The sequence below is a fragment of the Vicugna pacos genome, chromosome 7 (assembly GCF_048564905.1).
Source record: "Vicugna pacos chromosome 7, VicPac4, whole genome shotgun sequence".
NCBI lineage: Eukaryota > Metazoa > Chordata > Mammalia > Artiodactyla > Camelidae > Vicugna > Vicugna pacos.
In genome coordinates, this window is record NC_132993.1 from 25,302,917 (window position 1) to 25,324,024 (window position 21,108).

At 37.6% G+C, this 21,108-nt stretch overlaps 1 protein-coding gene across 8 annotated transcripts in view; it reads left to right on the plus strand.

Moving 5' to 3' along the window:
- The window catches only part of CADPS2 (calcium dependent secretion activator 2), a 447,742-nt gene that overhangs the window by 163,866 nt on the left and 262,768 nt on the right, over positions 1-21,108 (plus strand). For all 8 annotated transcript variants that reach the window (XM_072964582.1, XM_072964580.1, XM_072964581.1 and 5 more), the window contains 2 exons: positions 11,164-11,244; positions 16,923-17,159. In XM_072964582.1, the coding sequence (XP_072820683.1) occupies positions 11,164-11,244; positions 16,923-17,159 (318 nt within the window). The remainder of the gene's footprint in view (positions 1-11,163; positions 11,245-16,922; positions 17,160-21,108) is intronic.

The window sequence follows — 21,108 nt, forward strand, 5'->3', positions numbered from 1 at the left end:
GAAATCGAGAGTTCTGTTTTGTACATAGTGAAACTGAAATGTTAGGTGTCCACGTGGAGATGGCAAGTGCTGGTTGAAGATACAAGTCTGAAATTCCAGTGAGATGTCAGGGTTGGAGATAACAGATTTACAACTCATTTTGAGGAAGTTGGTGTTTTAAGCCATGAGACATTACGAAATCATTTTGGGAGAGTCTGGAGCTCAAGAAGAGAAAGGGCCCAGGACAGGGTCCTGTGGACACTCGGATTTAGAGGCTACATGAAGGGGAAAGAGCCAGTGTGGTGTCAGGAAAGCCAAGGGGAGACATTTCAAGGAGGAGAATGTTTACCTGTGCCACAGGACATGAAGTGACCCTTGAATTAGTCAAGTTGGAGACACTGTTGACAGGGGAAGACTTTATGGAGCCGTTGGGAGCAAAACTGATTGATGTGGGTTAAGAACCAAGAAGGTAAAAAAATAGAGCTAATAGGAAAACTTCAGAGCATCAGCTAGTAATGAAGACTATTATAAAGTCAAGAAATTCCTTCTGTTTAGTATACTGAATCATTTTATTTAAAAAAATTATTGAGCATTTATGTGTCAGGCTCACAGCATCAGACTTGGTTCTTTTTTTTTTTTCCAGAAAACTTTTATTTTTTATGGAAGTGTAGTTGATTTACAATGTTAATTTCAGATATGAGCAAAGTGATTCAGTTATATCTAGACATACATATATATATATGCACATATATTTCAGATTCTTTTCCATTAGACATTATTATAAGAAATTGAATGTAGTTCCCTGGGCTATACAGTAGGTCCTGGTTGTTTATCTGTTTTATATATAGTAGTGTGTATCTGTTAATCCCAAACTCCTAATTTATCCCTCCCCACCACCTTTCCCCTTTGGTAACCACAGTTTGTTTTCTCTGTCTGTGACAGACTTAGTTCTTAATTGTTTATTGCTTTCAGACTTTTAGAAATGTATGGTCCACAAAACCTAATTCCCGTTTCTTCTGGTAGGTGGTCAGAACCACTTACTTTTACACAGCACACTTTTAAAGCAATTTGAAAAAGCTGATAAAAGGGATGGATATTTGCTTACAAGAGTAACCCTGTGATATTTAATACTTTTAGCTGATTATTGGGGTCATAATATCCTGAATCCTCTTTGCTTAAGACTAGAAAAAATTAAATACTCCCATTTCCCCTAATCTCTTCAGATAGAACAGGGCCAACTGATCATTATCGTAGTAGGATTTTACTTGTGTAATTGGTGGCGGTGGTTGATTCTAGCTGTTTGTGGCAAACTGGTAGCAAGGTCTTCCTTGTTAAATATTTTTTAAATGATGTCATTTCCTGCTTGCAGAGTGTTTTCATGATTCTGATGTGAAGGTCTGCAGCTGAACAGGGCTTCCGTCTTGTGTTCTGAGTCCTCATCAGATGCTTGTGAACTCACTGTGTACGTGGGATGGTGCCACGAGGAACAGCATTTGAAAAGTATGGATAGGTTTGCTACTCTGTTTTGTTCATCAGATGCTATTAGAACTGTTGCACTGAAGAATAATGCAAGGACGAAAACACAAATCCACTGTGATTACTTTGAGTGCCTCTGGCTTTATCCAGGCCAGCGTTTCTTTCCACTCTTCACACGTAGCCCATGGCAAACTGCTGAATCTGAAACATCTCAAACTCAGGTTCAAACGTGCCATGTTTCCTCATCCCAAACGTGGCTCTGTTTATTTATGTTCAGCTTTTTGATTTATAACCATGAGCCATGCCTTTTGCCTTCCCTGTCCGAACAATTACTTGGTAGCACCACTTTCTCCATTCTGTTGCATTATCAGCTCCTGTCTTACTTCCACAACCATCACTGTAGCTGGAGACTTCAGTACCTCTTATATGGAGCATGACAGTAACCTGCCACCCTCATCCCCCTTCCAATCCTACATGTTTTATTGTCAGAGAAATATTATTGAAGCACCATCGTGTTCTCATCATGACCCAACTTTAAATAGGAAAGAAAAAACAATGGCTTCTTTATCAATAGAATGAAGTTCATACCCCTTGGCTAAGCTTTTGACACCGGTGGCATTGACAGTCGGATCCCCACCTGCCTTGGTCTTCTTTCCCATGTTCATCCCCATGCCACAATTCTTGACACACCCCATGTTCCAGGTAAGCTGAGTTGCACCCTGGTTCTCATCCACACCTGTATTTTCTTGGATTTTTAATTTTGTCTCACTTTATTCTGTTGACTTGGCATTCCCTTCACCATGCTGGAAGACTCAAGAGAAATTCCACCTCCACAGAGCCTTCCCTGCTCCTTCCTTCATTCATTTTTCTTAAATATTGCTGGGGAGGGGGAAGAATTCACGAGGAATTTACAATTCCTTATCATACCCGGAAGCTTGTGATATTCCACTTTGTATTATAGAGATTTATGCATGCCTTTTTAAAAAATCGCATCATAACAACTTGAGCATAGGATAAATATTTAATCTTTGTACCATAAATTGTATAGTAATATTTAATTTATTTCCTGTTGTGGGCACTGAGAGGTAGTGAGCAACTGAAAGACTGAAAGCAGAATGCAAGGGGGTTAAGTTGAACCTTGGGGTCAAACTACAGCATTCAGACCTGGCCCCGGAAAATTGCTTAACCGATCTGTGCACCAGATTTTTCATCACTAGACTGGGATGATGATAACAACTATTCCATATGACTACTCTGAGGTTTAAATGCAATAATGTTTACAAAAAAACTTGGAACAGTTCCTGACATATGGTGCTGTATAAATTTAGCTCTTATTAGTCCTGAGGAGGCTAAAGTTCTAATCTGCTCTGACAAAAGTTCTCTAATATCACTGATAGTGTCTGTTTTATTTTATTTAGTGCTGAAAACTCTCAATTTCATCATTATTTCATTAATGTGAATGCTACTTTATTGAAGGAGGTATAGTTAGTAAATAATTGCTTGGAAATGTTAGCTCATTACTTCTGTCTAGAAGATAAAATGTTACTACTAAGTGGAAAACGAAAGAAAATTACATAATGTATAAAATTTGCTAATTATACCTACCATTTTAGAGAATATGCCTGCATATTCTCCAGGCTATCAAAGTCCCATGGTTTTTATGTTTGAGGTTAAATTTCTTATGATCTTACTTTGGAACATTTTGATCCGTTATTTAATGTCATTTAGTTTAGTTCACATAGGATAATTTTATATCTAATTAACTCATTCATCTTTTCCCTATTTTTAAGTAGTATGCAAAGGCAAGGGTGGTTTGGGAAATGCATTTTTAAGACTCTTAGAACTGTTCTACAAGACTTCATGGCAGAGCTGTATTTCTGAGTCAGGTTTCTTATACATAATTTAGAAAGTAGGTATAAGGGAGTTCTTTAAAAGCTTTGCCTCCAGCAACAGAGTGGTACCTGATTCATACATAACATCATAGAGGCAAAGTGTTGCTCCTGAGAATATGGGGATGACTTCATTTCCTTCTGTTCTTTTTGTTGTATGAAATTACAAAAGAGTTTTAGTTACCTGGTAGTTGTTGGCTCTGTCAGTGATCAAGTAGTGGGAAGAAGGGTTTTTTTGTTTTTGTTTTTGAGGGAGGTTGCCTCATCGAAGATGGGTCAGTCTGGAGGATGTTGGGGTCCAAGAACCTTTCAAATACAGGTGGAATTATTCTTTGTATTTGCATTAAAACTGTAACTAGTTATGTGAATCCCACCATAAGAGGTGGATCGGTTTTAGTTCCCTTGTTAAGGTGGTAGGATGAGTTAGCAAGGGCCACGTTGCAGTCTGAGTTAGAGGCCATACATATCTGAGAAGATGAACAATAATAAGACAGCTATGAAAGTTATGTCATCAGATAGTATGTGCTTTGTTACTTAACAGGTAGGCAAGTATTCTTCTCAGAAGATTTGGAGCTTGATTTGGACGGTGAAGGTAGGTAAGGGCACCCCAGGCCGGAAAAACAGAAGCAAATCATATCATGGGGAGAAGGTAATACGCTTTGTAAACAGTGAGCAAACAACTTGTGTAGATCATGGAATTATCCAAGAGGTTAAAAGGTTAGGTACAAAATCAGGCAGACCTGGAAACTAAGCTGAGGTGTTTGGGCATCATTCTCGCTCACTCATTTATTCTCATTCATTTACTCCCATCTTTTCATCCCCTTGCCTTTTACTCCTCCCTCTCTTCTAAGATGTTAGCCAGATCAAGGGTAGTGAGAATCATGTATGGAAATAGGGGAGCCACGATGAAGAAGGACAATGAAGTTTAAGTGTGAGGACATTGTTGGATGCCCGAAAGGAAGGACCTTGCCTTCAATGGGAGTTAGAGAGCTGGAACTCAGGAGAGAGATCAGAGCTATGTGCTGGCTTATGACACTATTAAGAAACCACTGCAGGCACTCTGAACAGCCAGGGACCAACCCTGCATGCTATGGGCTGAGAGAATGAGGAGGGTGGCACAGATGACACAGCAGGAACAAGCAGTCAGTAGGACACAGTTACACTCTATCTTGACGATAAGTAATTTGATTCAAGTGATAGTAGAAAATTAACAGATTTATTGATGAAGTAAATGAATTTGCTAATACTTAATACAGCTTTTGATCAGGGTTTTTGGGCTTTGTTGCAAAATCCATACCTTTGGTACCATCGAATAAATAAACCAAACACTGGGCTACTAGAAAATTAGATGATAAATAATTAAAGTGTTGGGAGGAGTGTTCTTTTAGATGCAGTGTTAACTTTGTGCCAATTACTTTTCATGACGTATTATCTCTAAATCACCAGACTTAGAGCTAATATAATAACCAGCAAATGAATTAATCTTAGGGAAAACACTAAATTTAGATAAGAGAGCAAGTCTTAGTCTACCTGTATTTTTCATACTAAAGGATAAAGATAAATATTATAAGAAAATAACAGGCTATAATTTACTTGAAAAGAGATATGCCATAATTGGACTGGAGACTCAGAGAAAAAAAACTAATTGATTTTTTTTCCAGTGGGAGAAAGAAGGGCACAATTGACTAGGGTTAGCACGTACAAAGGCATCATTATGGAGAAACATGGCTATTAATCCCCATTTTTAGTGATTGACAATATTAATGCAAAGGCAATTATCCTGGTTCTAGAAAATAGATTAATCATAGAGGGCAATGATGCTAAACAGTGTTATGAAAAGTGCTTTTTATAAAAGGCTTTTTTTTTTCCTTTAAGATACAAGCAAATTTAATGAATCTGAGTATTTGATGTTTATGGTTTTTAAAGCATTAGAAGAATGATATCACAAGTTATAAAATGAAGTTGTTGGGTGAAACTTAGCAAAGTTATTTTTATGCTCTGTTTAAAATCGTCTTACCTATAAGACAGTTGGCAAGCAATGAAGTCTCTGAATGTTCCCCCAGGACTTCTGCAAGAGATGTGTTGATCTCTGCGACCACCTGTTCTCAGAGCTATTTCCACAGAACGTGAGAGGAATGGGGCCCGGAGAGCCCAGGGCTGGAGGTTTGCAAGTCTAGACTAATAGGTGCCATCAGGACAGCGTTTCCTCTCAGGACTCTTCAAAGTCCATTTTTTACTATTTTCATTTTAGCCGGTCCATCCTGATACCGTCAGCCAGGAAAAACATCTGTCCCATCACTGCATTCCCACAGTGCTCGATCAGTAGCTTTCTTGTGGCAGTTCTCTTCTGTTTTAAATACCGTTGTTACTGTTTTCTATAGTGTCAACTCCTGAAAGGCCACTACTTCTGCAGCTACTGAAGGGCCTTCAGTAGGGTTTGCTGGACAGTAGGTGTAGAAGAAGCATAAAGAGAGTTAATAAAATTATCGTGGACCATTCAGTCAACATTGTTCAGAACCTATGTCTTAGTGCACCTGTATGAAGAATTTAACAGATCTCTGGAAGGGTAAGTGAGGTGGCGATTTTCCATGGCTTATGTTTGAAAAGTCACACAGCTTCTTCTAGAACAAATGAACAGAGGCTTCTATAAGTAAGATTCTCCTAGAGCCATGGTTCTTTACCTCTTTTCTGTTAACCCCCCTCTTTGAGTAAGCTGTAAAAGTGTTTGAAACAAGTGTCCAAGTTTTAAAAAAAAAATGCATTATCTTTGCAAAGTTTACTCCCAACTTGAATGGTTCAGACTCCTGAAGGCCCAGGTTAAGAATTCCTAACCAAGAGAATTCTGAATGTGGAAACAGTAACCCCTGTGTCATAAACAAATTAAAGTACTAAATATGTGCTAAGACAGTGAAGTATTTTGACAATTAAAGTAGTAAAATGTTCTGTGTAGTAGGTGCTAGAGGCATTGCAGAGCGTAAAGACACAAGTCATGAACAGGGCTGAATGCCCCTTTTAAAAGACCTGGAAAATATTCTGTGCCAGGAAGGGACATCTGTGAGGTATAAGTAATCTATTGTCATATGAAGTGTTGGAATCAGGGATTTAAACTAAAAGACAATGATATTAAAAGACTAAATTGTCCTTGTGGAGTGAGGACTTGCCTCTGGGCCCTACCACCAACTCCAGAGTCCCCATAACCCCATTTTCTTTATCTCATAGCCCAAATCTGAACTAGAGACAGGTGTGTCACCAACATTTTAACGTCCGATGTCCCACATCTATAAACCATCCATTCAGGCTTTTCTTTCTTCCGCCTTTTTTTTTTTTTTTTTTTGAGGGGAAGGTGGGGAGGGAGTAGTGTGTAAAAACCAAGTTCTTTGGAGGGTATAGAAAAGAAAAAGAACTATTTTCACCATAATGATCTAGACAACTTTGAGATGTACTTGAGGAGCCTAGGGATACATTCCACCACACACAAAAAAAGTAGAGTTCTGGCCAAGGACTCAGAGTACCTAAATTCTGGTTTGCCTCAGCTATGTGATTCTAAGTTTCATTCTCCATGACTCTAATTGGATTGATCCGATCATGGGCTCTGAGGGGAAAGAGAGAGGTCAAAGGTGATGTGTAGGCTTTGGGCTTGAGCAGCTGGTAAATAAGTGTGCGGTCTGTGTGACATGGCATTACTCACAGAAGGAGTGATTGGGGTGGGGAGCTGGAAATCAAGATTCCGTTTTGGGCATGTTAAATGCAATGTGCCTTTTCTTCATGCAAGTTGAAATGGTAGGTAGGCAGTTGGAAATGTAGGTCTGGGATTCTGGGGAGAGGTTGAAGCTCTAGATACACACTTGGGAGTTATCAGTGAGTAAGTGCTCTTTATGGTCATGGACTTTGAGGAAAGCACCTAGACACTGTGTGTAGATTAAAGAGGCCTGCGACCCCCATCCAACATTTATAAACATTAATCTCTCATGGAGCACATCTCCAGTTTAACTAATGGAAATTAAAAGAAAATCCACTTGACTTACAAAATTTATTTTTAAACATTCTGAAAATGAGGTACATTGGTATTAAAACTAACCAATGGGGTTTAGGTGGAGGGAAGTGGGTGTGATTACAAAAGGAAAACATACAACGTTAAAACTGTTCAGTGTCTTGACTGTACGGACCTAGATAGGTAATAAATTGTATAGAAATTAATACACACAAATCAGTTTGCATAAAACTAAGGAAATGGGAATAAGATGGATGATTGTATCAGTCAGTATTCTGGTTGTGATATGGTAGTCTAGTTTTGTAAGATGTTGGGGGAAACTGGTGTACGGTGGATATCTCTTAATTATTTCTCACAACTACACATGAAACTATAATTATCTCAATTGAAGAGTCACCTGCTGTCTTTATTATATTAGCTTTTCCTCTTTTTTTGGTCAACATGTTTGGAAGTACGCTCTTCCAGTTTCACAAAACGACACTGTAGTCATCAAGGTTAGTAACCTTCCAATCTCTAAGAAGTTAGTTTTACTAAGAGAAGGCCATTAAAAGACAGTTTAGGTCCTATTTGTTTGTTTTTGCTTCTATTTCTATTGCCTGGGTAGACTGCCCTAGGAGAACATTGCTGAGATTTATGCCAGATAATATTTTTCCTATGTTTTCTTCTAGGAGGTTTATAGTGTCTTGTCTTATGTTTAAGTCTTTAAGCCATTTTGAGTTTATTTTTGTGTGAGGTATGAGAGAGTATTCTAACTTCATTGATTTACGTGCAGCTGTTCGGTTTTCCCAACACCATTTGCTGAAGAGACTGTCTTTCTTCCATTGTATGTTATTGCCTCCTTTGTCAAAGATTAATTGACCAAAAGTTTGTGGGTTTACTTCTGGGCTCTCTATTCTGTTCCATTGAGCCATATGTCTGTTTTTGTACCAATACAATGTGTTTTGATTACTATAGCTCTGTAGTATTGTCTCAGATCTGGGAGGGTTATTCCCCCAGCTTCATTCTTTTTCTTCAGTAATGCTTTGGCAATTCTGGGTCCTTTGTGATTCCATATAAATTTTAGGATTATTTGTTCTAGTTCTGTGAAAAATGTCCTGAGTAATTTGATAGGGATTGCATTAAATCTGTAGATTGCTTTGGGTAGTATGGCCATTTTAACAATATTAATTCTTCCAATCCAAGAACATGGGATAGCTTTCCATTTCTTTAAGTCATCTTAAAAAAAAAAAAAAGTTTAGTACACCAGTGCTCTGCTTTTCTTTGCCTACCTTTTTTTCAGACAAGTGCTGTTAAGGCATTACTATCTTTAAAAAGTAGTAGAGAACTGTCTCTTAAAGAGAAAACACAAACCACAGGAGGGACTCAAACACTTCCATTCAAAATTAAGTAAGAGTTGTTAATATGATAATATAAATACTTAAGATGTTAAACAGTGTTTTGTGGTGTAGTTTGAAGGAGAATTTTTAAAGTTTTAAGATGTCAAATCCTATTTCTTGGTGGAGCTATAACTCTTTACCCGAAAGTAACCATTTTATTTTTACTTTTCTGTGAAAAATATCAGCATTTCAGCAAAGATCAGAAGATATCTCATATTACATTTGGTGTATTTATGATATTATATTTAGTGTTCTTAAGCACGATTTTTGTTTTTAGGATCTTGATTTCAGTTACCTAGAATAGACATTTATCACATATTCTTTTCCTCTATAATTGTATTAGTTCTTAATGTAAATCATTTTGGCTTCAGACACAGTGAAGAGAAACTTGTTTCTTTGATGTTGAATATTAATTAAAATAAAAAGGGGGAGAGTATAGCTCAGTGGCAGAGCGAGTGCTTAGCATGCACGAGGTCCTGGGTTCAATCCCTAGTACCATTAAATAAATAACTAAATAAAAATAAACCAAGTTGCCCCTCCCCACAAAAAAATAACAAAGTAAATAAATAAAATTTAAAGTGTATTTGTTTTTCTTTCTGGGTTTTTTTTTTTTTTTTGGTAGAAGGGAGAGGTAATTAGGTTTGTTTGTTGATTTGTTTGTTTGTTTATTTAATGGAAGTGCTTAAGATTGAACCCAGGACCTCATGCATGCTAAGGGTGTGCTCTACCACTGAGCTATACCCACCCCCTAAAAGTGTATTTGTTTCTGAGAGACATAGACACTCCTTTACAACAAGGATTTAGTTTAAGGAAGTCCTACCTACTTTAAACTTATTTTGACATGAACGTGGTTTTTTAAAATCGACTTGGAAACATGTTTTTCAGAAAGGTAACCCCAGATCCCCAGATCCGTCTGTCAAATAAATACATAGATGGATGGTTAGATAGGAGATAGACTTCCTTATGTCCCTCTAACCTTCTGTTTGTGATGGAGACAGACACGATGATCTTTCTAAGTCCTGCTTAAAGCCTCTCAATGAATTCCTAGTGCCGTAGGAACCAACTTCAAGCTCCTGGATTCGCCTGTGAAGAGCAGCTTGTAGAGCAGCCCTGTCTCTCTCTCAGGTCCCATCCCCTGTGAACCTTCTCTTCTCCCTGCTCCTCTTGCTTCCCCCAACTCCATTTGCAGAACCACTGTCTGATCTCACCTCCAGACATTTGTTGTCCTCTTGCCTTCTCCTGGACTCTTCACATACATTCTGACACCACCATCCTGTTGACCTGCTTTGCCCCTGCTCATCCTTTTCAGGCTTTTTCTTTTTTAAGGCTGTTTTTGTTTTGTTTTGTTTTGTTTTATTGTAACATGATAAATTTGTAGTTCTTCAGCAGAGGGACAATTTACTCTGTATTCTCCTGGGTGTATAATGTGGTATTCAGTCCTAATCCAATCTCTGGATGGATTTTGACTAAACTGTGCCTGTATTATGTGGTCTAGGTTTCTTAATGATGAAAGTGGGAGAGGGGAAGGAATTAAAATTAAGAGAAAGGTCAGTTTGGTGCATATCCATAGCCCATCCAGTGCAGCCCACACTGTGCAGGGCTCATAGGACCTCCTCAATTTAAGAATTTTTATAATGTACTAATGAAGACAGAAAGAATCATGAGGAAGAGTTAGATGAAGTTGTAGAAAAAGCTAAGGATTATTTCAGTGGAGAAGTTAAAATAATTCTCCATGTGGATGGAAATATCTTCAAAAATGAGGCTAGCATGCTTTTCTTGCTTTCAATCAAATTTAGAACAAGAGAATGGAATTCAAATGTGGTGCCAGTCTATAAAAGGATTTCTTGGTGCTATGAGTCTATTGGTACTAGAATGAGGAGCATATGAAGATTTAAATGGTAGAAAGTTCTATCAACCAAGTAGTACTTTGATAGTTCAGCATGAATACAAAACTTATAAAAATATTTTTTAAAAGAATAAAGAAAGAAAGTGAAACATTACTCAGTATTTCACTATCCAGAAATGAATTTTGGGAATTTGAAAGAACAGAACAAGAGATGTACCTGTTTGGAACTATTTAAGAATGACCTGAATGAAGGCCGAAAGATGGATAAACTTAATGACAATTTAATGTAACCTCAAGGAAACAAGAACTTCTTGGTTTAGAGTTGTTGTGGACAGATTGGGCAAAGAATTATAATTAGATTTTTTTTTGGTAAGCTGAGCTATTAACCTTAGAGATTTATTAACTTTTTTGTGAACAAACCACAACGAAAAGTGCCCAAGAAATGTAATTAGCCTGCCAATCTAATTAAACCACTTTCTGTGTTCTCAACAGGTAGCTGAGAGAATTTATTCAAAAAAATTTTTTGAGCCATTTAGTCTTTTCTTTAAAGTATAGGACACTGCCATTAAATAATTACATATGTATGCTTTCTGTTTTATTTTTAAGCTGGATAATGCAGATGAGCAAGCAGCCCAGATCAGAAGGGAACTTGATGGTCGTTTGCAATTGGCAGAGAAAATGGCAAAGGTAAATTACTAACTTTGAAATTATTACTGTTTCACATTTCTTTATGTAGATTTCTGTGAGCAAAAGGAGTTTTGTGTAGATAAAGCCAGCACAATTTTATCATTTTCTCCTCTCCTTGCATACCTCGTAAGTCCGAATACCTGAATGCATATTATCTATTGTATGTATCATCCTTACACGAGATGTTTAAATTCAGTGATAACTTTTGTACATTATTCTTAAAGCAATGCCTGAATTTCTCAAACTGCCAGACTTAGAAGAATTTGAATACTGCACTAGGCATAATACAGTCAGAGGAAAAAACTCCTCCCTGCAAAATCATAGAATGTATTCCAAAGTATCCAGCAAGCTGCTTGGCATGCAGTGGCATCAATTAACATTTGAATGGATGAAAAATACGATTTGAAGTTTCTAATACCGAGTCTAACAGAGTATGTGGACTATAGTATTTTATTTACTTTTATTTGTGCAATTACTGTGTTTCTATGAAGAGAAGTAGATTTCAGACAAAAGCCATGAGTTTCTTTTTAATACTGAAGGCTCTTTGGTGATAGGGAGGGGAACTTCGTTGTCTAAATCATTCTTTAGTAAACTGATGCATTAATTTACTTCAGTGGTAAAAAATTAAATTTTAGTCCCTCCCTAGAGACTGGAGGTTATAATGCTATTGATCTGAGAATAAGATTTTTTTCCTTTTCCCTTCCACTAAGTGAAACTTTGAACATTTGTTGGATAGACTCTCCCTCTCCTTTTCTTTCTCCCTCTCTCTGTGTCTGTGTCTATGTCTGTCTTTCTTAAAATTTAGCTATAACATGTAGACAGCAAAGTGCCCAGATCTTTAGTTTACAGCTTGATGAATGTTTGTTTATTGTAATGTATCCTGGTACCCACCTCCCAAATCAAAATAGGGAAGTTTCCAGCACTTAAGGAGATATAACCCATACTGCTTTTGACAACTGGATTTTTTGTGATTTTCAAAGAAAAATGTATTTATGAATATGTACATTTTAAGGATGCTAGTAATAAATTATCTAAATATCTATTAAGTTAAAAAGTAGAGAAGTTGTTAAGAAATTGGAGATAAATAGAAAAACAGAGAAGACTGAGAGAAATTGGGTAACAGAGACAGTAAGTTGTGAGAGGCCAAGAGGTATATGAGGAGGAATCGCCAGTTGAAAGAAGACATAGGATGATATGAATTAGGGGCTACAGACTTACAGTCACACAAAGGGCAGAGGCTGAAGGGACAGCACTCTGTCCTCTGGATCCTCTGGAGGTCTGGAGAGGCACTGCATCATCCTGGAGATTCCGATGGAGAATTCATAGACTCAGAAATCAAGTAGCTTGAAGCTGTCGGAAGCTTTAGAGAGAAAAATACTTCTCCCAAAACCCTAACCTGAGTCAGAAGCTGTCTGGAAGGGCACTTGCTTTTCTTGAAGACCTGAGGCTAAGAGAGAATCTAGAGATGTGCCCAGCACTGTGGGCAGGACTCCGGACCTGTGGTCAGCATTTCTAACGTGCCTACCTGTAGGGAGATTGTTCCTGAGGCTGTGCACACTGTCATAAATTGGACTTCTCCAAGGGCCTGGCTGAATGTGTGATCGCTTAGGTGAATTTCTAGTGGGTTGCAGAGCAGGATGGAAAGCCCTGGGTGTGTTCTCAAGTTCCTGTCTATGGAGGACAATATGTCTGCGTATCCTCTAAACTGAAGCAGAGGAGAAGGGTCATTGATGTAAGTACAGAGACTTCTATTTGAGGGCACTCCAATGATTTCATCAGAAATGCTGATAAACTAGGAAAAAATGTGGAGCAGGACGTGAAGCTGATGAGGTTGGAAGGAGAAAAAAAGTACCACCTCCCAATATGATGCCTTTCAGTCTATATATTGTCATAGCAGATAGAGCATGTTTAGTTGCTTTCTACTTCAATTGTACCAAGTTTAAGCCATGTTCATAAACTATAAGGCTAACGATAATTCACTGACCTTGTTGTCTTATGTCTCTACAATAATCCTGTGACCCTGCATGGGTAGATGATATAATGAATTTATTTTATAGACAAGGAAGTTGAGGATTAGGGAAGATTACTGACTTCACCAAGATTACTTAACAAATCAAAAGACCTCAAACCCTGGTCTTTGGACTCCAGAACCTGGGTTTGCTCTCAGGCACTGCTGCCTCTTCAGTCTCATAGATCCAGAAGAGTGGTTTATCAGTAGTTAGTAGTTGGCAATGAACTGTTAGTAACACCTACCACACTTTACAACACAGTATAATAACAATGAAATCACAGGGTAGCGATCTGTTTCAAGGGTTATAAATATTTTCAATATTTTAGCCAAGGCATAATTAGGAAAGAAGCAATAGAAATAGTGTGGGTGGACTGGGCCAGAAGAACCTTTGGTCCAAATCCATGATTGCTGTTTCCTGGATAAACAACACTACACAAGTTCTTGAACCTTTCGGAGCCTGACTTTCTATTCATGAATTCAGTGAATCCGTATTTATTGTATACCTGCTAAAGCAGCCAGGCATTGTTTTAGGCACTTGGGGTACATCCAGGAAAGTGTAGTTGTATTGGGATAAAACCAGACAAAAATATTCCTGCCGTGCCCTGGTGGAGCTTGCATTTTATTGGGAGAGGCTCACAGTAAGCAATAAACATGCCATGTATCTGAGTTATGGAAGGTGATCATTTACTGTGTAGAAAATAAAGCAGAGAAGGTGGAATCAGGAATGTGGGAGGCAGGGAAGGTGTTGACAATTCCCAATCAAACGGTCAGGGTAGGCCGGTTCTTGGCAGCGCTGTCTTTCCGGCACATCAGGCTCAATAAATCATCTTTGACTCCTTTCTTTTCCTCTTGCCAAATTTATCAGGAAATCCATTTGTATCTATCTTCAGAATATTTCTACAATCTGACAGTTGTCACCATCTTCAGCCTACCACTCTGGTCCAGGCTTCAGCTACTGGAAAGTTAAGACCACTTAAGAAAAAGTGACTAAATTTGAATAATGGGAATTTTATGGAACAAGCATTGTTTTATGTGTATAATGTGTTAGAGCTGTTAACAAGCTTTGCTATACAGAGGATTAAATTAGAACATTGAAACTGTGGTTTATAGGAGCAACTCACAGTTGTTACAGAATAACCCTATTTCTGATTCTGTTCTAATTTAAAAGATTAAATTTTGTATGTACATTTGTTGTACAGTTGGTTTTGTTTCCAAGAAAGAGGCAACGTAAGCAGGCTAAATAAAGTTTATGAAATACTATCAGTAAACCTCAAGGCTTTAAAACAGAGTTTTTTTTTTCCCTAGAGAGAGAAAAAAAATTCTGGTTAGTCTATTTCCTGAAAAGTTTGCAAATGCTAATGGAACAATTTGAAGAATTCCTGCCAGTCTCCTCCTTGAAAAAAGATAGTAAATGAAATGTCTTTAATGAAAGCCAAATAAGAATAGATTTTTTTTCATGTGCTAATGCTAAGTTTTCTATGAAGTGACACCTTGAAATTTTGGAGAAAAAAAAACTGGTACATCCAAACTTTCAAAATGTGATATATCTACCTTTTGCTTTGCTAAAATATTTCTTACAGGTAAAATTGTGACTGTCATATAAAGACAAAATGAAGACACAGAAACTATTTCACTAAATGTATAATTAATGATTGGACTGGTTAGATGTTACAACCAGTCCAAAGGGCATTTGAAAAGTAGGTGCTTTTAGGCAAGATTCAAATAAGATTCAACGATGACATATACAATTGGTTAATTTCTAAAAGGGATTGAAACTATCACTTTTGGATTCTCTTATTCACCAGACACAATATATTTCTCTGCCAGACGAAATTCTGCAAAGTGACATGTCACTCCAATTGTCTGCAGTCTTTAATCAATAGTAAACAGTAGGTTGAACTAAGTACGTTTCCCCACAAGATCGTTGGATGACCTTCGCTTTCATATGACGTTCAAAGGACCTGCTCCCTTAACTTTTTGCCTTATTTCTGAGTTTTGGATGCATTTTATGACAGCTTTTAGAATTAGTCTACAAGTGTAAAGATATTTTTATGCTTTTATTTTTTTCTCTTTTGCATGGATTGAAAAACTATCCAAAACATTATCCCTCCACCCCCGAAGGAAACCAAGGATTTCTTCCGCTGTGTAGTTCCGTGTTTTTCCTGAAGATGCAAACTTACTAGATGGGAAAGTTGCCTGAAACTCTAGAGGAAAATTAAAAGGCTACTTAAGAATCTTCCTTGGGAAGGTTAATTGTGGATGTAGATATTTAATCACTCTGTGATACTAAATATGCAGCTTTAATATTGATTATATGTAAATTATTTTAAAAGAAATATGTCAAGGTTATATTGGAGGGAAGAGAAGAACAGGTGGCCTGAGACTCAGGGACTGAATCAGGAGGTGCTGCCAGATGTTGCTCTCCATTCCCTGAACAAACTGGAGCAAGTGAGTCAGAGACTGGGTGCAGGTGAACGAGAGCACTCTGGATGCAGTCCAGTCATCCTAGAGATGCAGGTTTCTTAGGTTACATTTTGAATGATGCCAAAGGAAACAGCAGGAAAGGCACTGATTTTTCTGGAGCATTAGGCAGTCATTTGAACGATCACTGCCTTAGGCGTTCACGCCCCAGCCGATTTTGCACAGCTGTCGTCACAGGACGGCACACTTCCTATCGTAAAGCTGTGTACCTTCTGCCTTTCAGAGACAAGACCTAAGTGCCAGGTTGTCAAAGATCAAGGAAAGAGCCCAGAGTGTGAGGAAACCTCACTTGCTGTTTGTGGGAATGTAAATGGGAATAAAGCTTCTCCAAAGACAGTTTGGCAATTTCTGTCAGTATCTAAGTATCCAGCATTTGCAGTGTTCTTTCCATTCAGTGAAAGAAACAGAAATCTAGTTGCAGAGTTCTAAGGACTGAATGGCAACATTCATGTAATTCAGAAAGAAAATTGAATTTGTGAAATTGCTATTATTACTTTTTCACATACAACTTTTTATCATAAATTAGCCTTCTGCTTTAAACTTAAATCTTTCTAAACCTTTACAGAAAAACTAAAGTTATGACCATAAGCGATCTTGGCACATTTGTAGGATGTGCAGGCTAATTAATTTTAGAAATATGACCATATTGCTGTTTAGTAATACGAGTTTTTCAATTTGAATGCCTATTCGTATAAAAAATATTCTCCCAATAATATACATCTGCAGTATGAAAGAGAAATACTGCTAAAATGTTCGTTTCCTAACAGGCAGAGCAGTATTTACTGAACATTTTTCTTACAGACCAGTTACTCCAAGTATTTCAAAGCTAACAGTGGCTAATTACGATTCATCTCTTCACCAAAACTTTTTACATATACGTTTTCAGAGTTTGTTTTTCCCTCCGGTAAATACCACATCACAAATAAAGTGAATGTGAAAATGTATATCATGCTATTCATTTTGTGCCATAGTGATCCTTTATGAAGTATTTCAGGTACTGTTAGATATAATCAAAATTGCCAAAACCTGAGGCTTGTAAACCTAGTGACGAAAATATCAGGTAAATGCATTGGATTGAGTGTCACAGTTTCGAAGACAGCCAAGTATATATACATTATATAATCTTTTATGATAAAATTGAAATATGACTCGTGTAACACTATTATTTTTAAAAATTCTTTTCAAGGAAAGAAGATTCCCCAAATTTATAGCAAAAGAAATGGAGAATATGTATATAGAAGAGTTGCGGTCTTCGGTGAATTTGCTAATGGCCAATTTGGAAAGTCTTCCAGTTTCGAAAGGTGGCCCCGAATTTAAATTGCAAAAATTAAAACGTTCACAGAATTCTGCATTTTTGGACATAGGAGACGAGAATGAAATTCAGCTGTCGAAGTCGGACGTGGTCCTGTCATTCACCTTGGAGGTAAGTAGCTTTATCCTGTGCTCGCTTCTGACAGCATCAGCGAGCCTGCAAGGTCATTTCTGCTGACCTTCCTGGTAACACTTCACATTTAAAACATATTCTGAAGAATTTAAATTATTCTTCATTTACTAGACAATCAGACAGTGAATGCAAATCAATGCAAATCAATGCAAATTGTCCCTTAAACAAAACAGCGGTATTAGGGTTAACTAACAAAATAATAAAAGTGTTGAGGCAAGTCTTCTTGGTGCCAACCAGGCGAGTGTAAGTTCATTAATAAAGTGAGCATTGAAACACACTTGGGTAGAAATAGGATTTAAACACATAACTGAACCCTCTGTAATTTGGAAACTCCTTTCAGGCTTTTGGTTAGCCTTGTTTTTAATCTACTTCACCTATGAGGTCCTCTTTCCAGGATCAAATCACATAAACCAGCTGTAACGCACAGTATTGGGTACGAGAGGTGATGAGAGAAGTAAAGACTCCTTCCTTTCGAGGACTTCCAGTTCCACTGTAGGTACAGTAAATATGAAAAACAAAAACAAATGTTGTGCATTTAAAGTTGTGTTCCCCAAGACTTCAGAGTTTCATCCCTTTTATTCTAATCACTGGAAACCAGAGATATTGATAACTGACTCTTATAATGCTACTTGTGGATTTTAAAAAAATTTTTATTGAAGTATAGTTGATTTACAGTGTTGTGTTAGTTTGGGGTATACAGCAAAGGGATTCAGTTATACATATACATATATATTCTTTTTCAGATTCTTTTCCATTGTAAGTTATTACAAGATACTGAATATAGTTCCCTGTGCTACACAGTAGGTCCTTGTGTTTATTTTATATACAATAGTGTGTATATGTTAATCCCAAACTCCTAATTGACCCCTGCCCCCACCTCTTTCCCCTTTGGTAATCATAGTTTGTTTTCTATGTCTGTGGTGAGTCTATTTCTGGTTTGTAAATAAGTTCATTTGTACCTTTTTTTTAAGATTCCATATACAAGTGATATCATAGGATATTTATCTTTCTCTGTCTGACTTACATCACTTAATATGACAATCTCTAGGTCCAACCTGTGGATATTTTTCATAATGACATTTCTTCACTGCTAATCCCTGAATATGGGCTAATTCGGGTATATATTCCTGGGTTTGTACACAACAGCCACACGTCCCCTGACAATATGAAGCTTAAACGTATAGCTCTCTCATAAATTAAAGTTTGTGTCTCCTTCCTTGTGCTATTGTGTGCTCTCCCTGCTGGTTCCCAGTACTGCTATTTGAGTTTGCTCCTTGACAAAGCAAAGTACATGGAGTCTTAGGAGGGACAGTTTTAAATTTCTGTAAATACTTCTCACACTTGACTTGCTTTGTTCATGGCAGAAAAAGCAAATGTCCACTTCTGTTCTTTCCTCCACTTACTCACCTCTAAGAGAAAGTCAGGCTTAAGGATAAGACAACTTGCCTCTCTCTTAACTTCCAGGCTAACAATTTCTTGGTAGGTTAACAGATTAAATTTAGTGTCAGAGTAGAAATAGGTTTTCCTCTGACTCCAAACTCAGTTCTGGGGTTGGTTAATGACTTTGCTCCTGGGTTTCTTCTCAATCTCTTTAGCCTCATAACCTAAGGAAGTTTAATCTGAAACTACATGGTATCTTACGTGTAAAATTTCCCAATCATTCCTACCTTGGGTTTCCTGCTGACGAAAATGTAAAGTGCCAGCTCTTTTTTTTCTTCAGGTTTGTACAAAACAAAATCAATTATTTAATTACAGTATGACTTTTTCTAACACAAGGTTGGCATTTAAATTTGTTAATGATGAAAATAATTTGGAAAGCAAGTCATTTTTTGTAACGTGTAAACCTACCATTATCTCTATAAGCACGCAGTACTGAAAGCAGTTCGAAACATTCTTTTTTCTCTCTTGTTTAAAAATCTTACACCATTGTAAATAATTAGCTTTTATGAATTCTCTTTTTCCCTTTTGAAAACAAAGCTTGCTCAGGAGTTAGTGTTTCTGTGAGGCTAAGAATTGTTGTTCTGTACTTTATTGCCAGTATGTTAAACAGGTCTGTTTGGTTAATAAAATGGTGTTAGGAGGACAATATGAGTTAAAACTTAGTTTTGCCATAGTCTGAGCAGCCTCCATATTTATATGATTGTTTTGACACCCTCCACTGCTATGTCTATATACGGAGATAATTTCCTGTTATGCATAGCATTAATGCAGATCTGGTCCATGGTGCCTACTGTATATTAAATAGGAGTTATGTGTCTGACCATAAAATGAAATCACTTTCAGGGTGCGGGACACCCGAGGGAATGGACTGGGAGCCTCCTCCCGCCCCACAGCCTCTGACCTCAGCCAAACTGAGTCGCTATCCCAGCCCATCTTCCAATCCTTGTTCCTCAGACCTCAGATTTCAGCCTAAGAAAGCTTTGAAAGGCAGGCAGTTAATCCAATTTAAGAGTATCATATTTCATCAGTCAGGCCTAGTGTTGGTCCTGTGGAGAAGTTTTTTCTAAGAACTGAACTGTGAGTCTTGAAGAAAAAGTGCAGATTTGAAAAGCTGCTCAAATTTGATCATGTCTTATAGGTGCTCCCCACTCCTCCCTTGTCCCTCCACACCCCATTCCCTTATCAAGCTCATGTTTGCTGTAGCTTTTACCACCAAACATAGAATTCACTTATTTATTATGTTATCTGACTTTCTTTGCTAGAATGTAAACTGTAGGAAGTTAAGGTCTTTTTTTTTCCCTCTCTCTCTCTCTCTCTCTTTTGTTGACTGAGTTATTCCAAGAGTCTAAACCAGTGCCTGGCACTCAGTTGACTCGATCAATATTTATTTACTTATTTTAAACACCTTTATTGTGATATGATTCCTGTACAGTGAACTACACATATTTCATATGTACAATTTGATAAATTCTGATAGGTGTATACACCCATGAAACCACCACCACAAGATAACTAACATTTCCATCACTCCCCAAGAGCTGCAGTTGATCAATATTTATTGGATTAGGGACTTTCTTGGTATCAAAAAGCAGCAGTTAGCTTCACAAGATTAGTTTTAGCTTTCACCACTCATGAAGACTTCAGAGAGAACAGTAAAGCAAGAGATAAGCTAATCCACAACCCATACGATGCTTTGTTAAAATTAAATACTCAAGTGAAGCTAGGAAGACAAATGTTCACCCATGTTAAGAGTCTGGCTGTTGTAAGGGGAGTGGTGTCAGTGGCATGAGTATAGTTGATTTTCACACCGAGTGTTTTTGTTGGTATTAGGCCGGTGACCCTGTGACTGACTTCATGTCTGATGGCATGTGGATGGTCGCCCATACACCACCATGCAACTCAGCTTCCTTTCCCCACAACCCGCACGTACCCAAGTGCCACATAGCTCTGTGGGCAGGCAGTGCATTGTTCAGAAACATGTTTCTAGTTTCACTAGTTTCATATTTTGTACATGCCTCCCTTCTTTTTGCTTCTAGAATAACTTCATTTTTCCTTACTACATCAGTCCTAAAGAGATCTGGTGGGGGCGGGAGGACAAGATAAAACGTAGATCAGTTTTATTTTCTGTAGTTCCATTAGCAAGTTTTGCTGGGAATTGGTTGTGAGACAGTCACCTAAAATTAGGTTAGTTGATGGTCCATGGAATTCTTAGCTGTCTTTATCATTAGTGATGGAGACTAGCTGTGCTTTTTAAAATTCCTTTTAGAAGTCAGAGCTGTAGAGTTGTGTTGTCTTATTCACAAAGAAGTATGGCTTCATAACAGGAGTTCCATCTCTTGAAAGTGGCACATCTGCAAGATAGAACATTCTGGGCACAGATGGGCGTATTCTGAGGAGCAGAAAGCCGTCTCGCAAGTCATGTGTTTTAGGCGGTCCTGTTTCCAGTAGTGTGTAGTGGAGGTGACAGAAATAGTGTTAAATGGGTGCT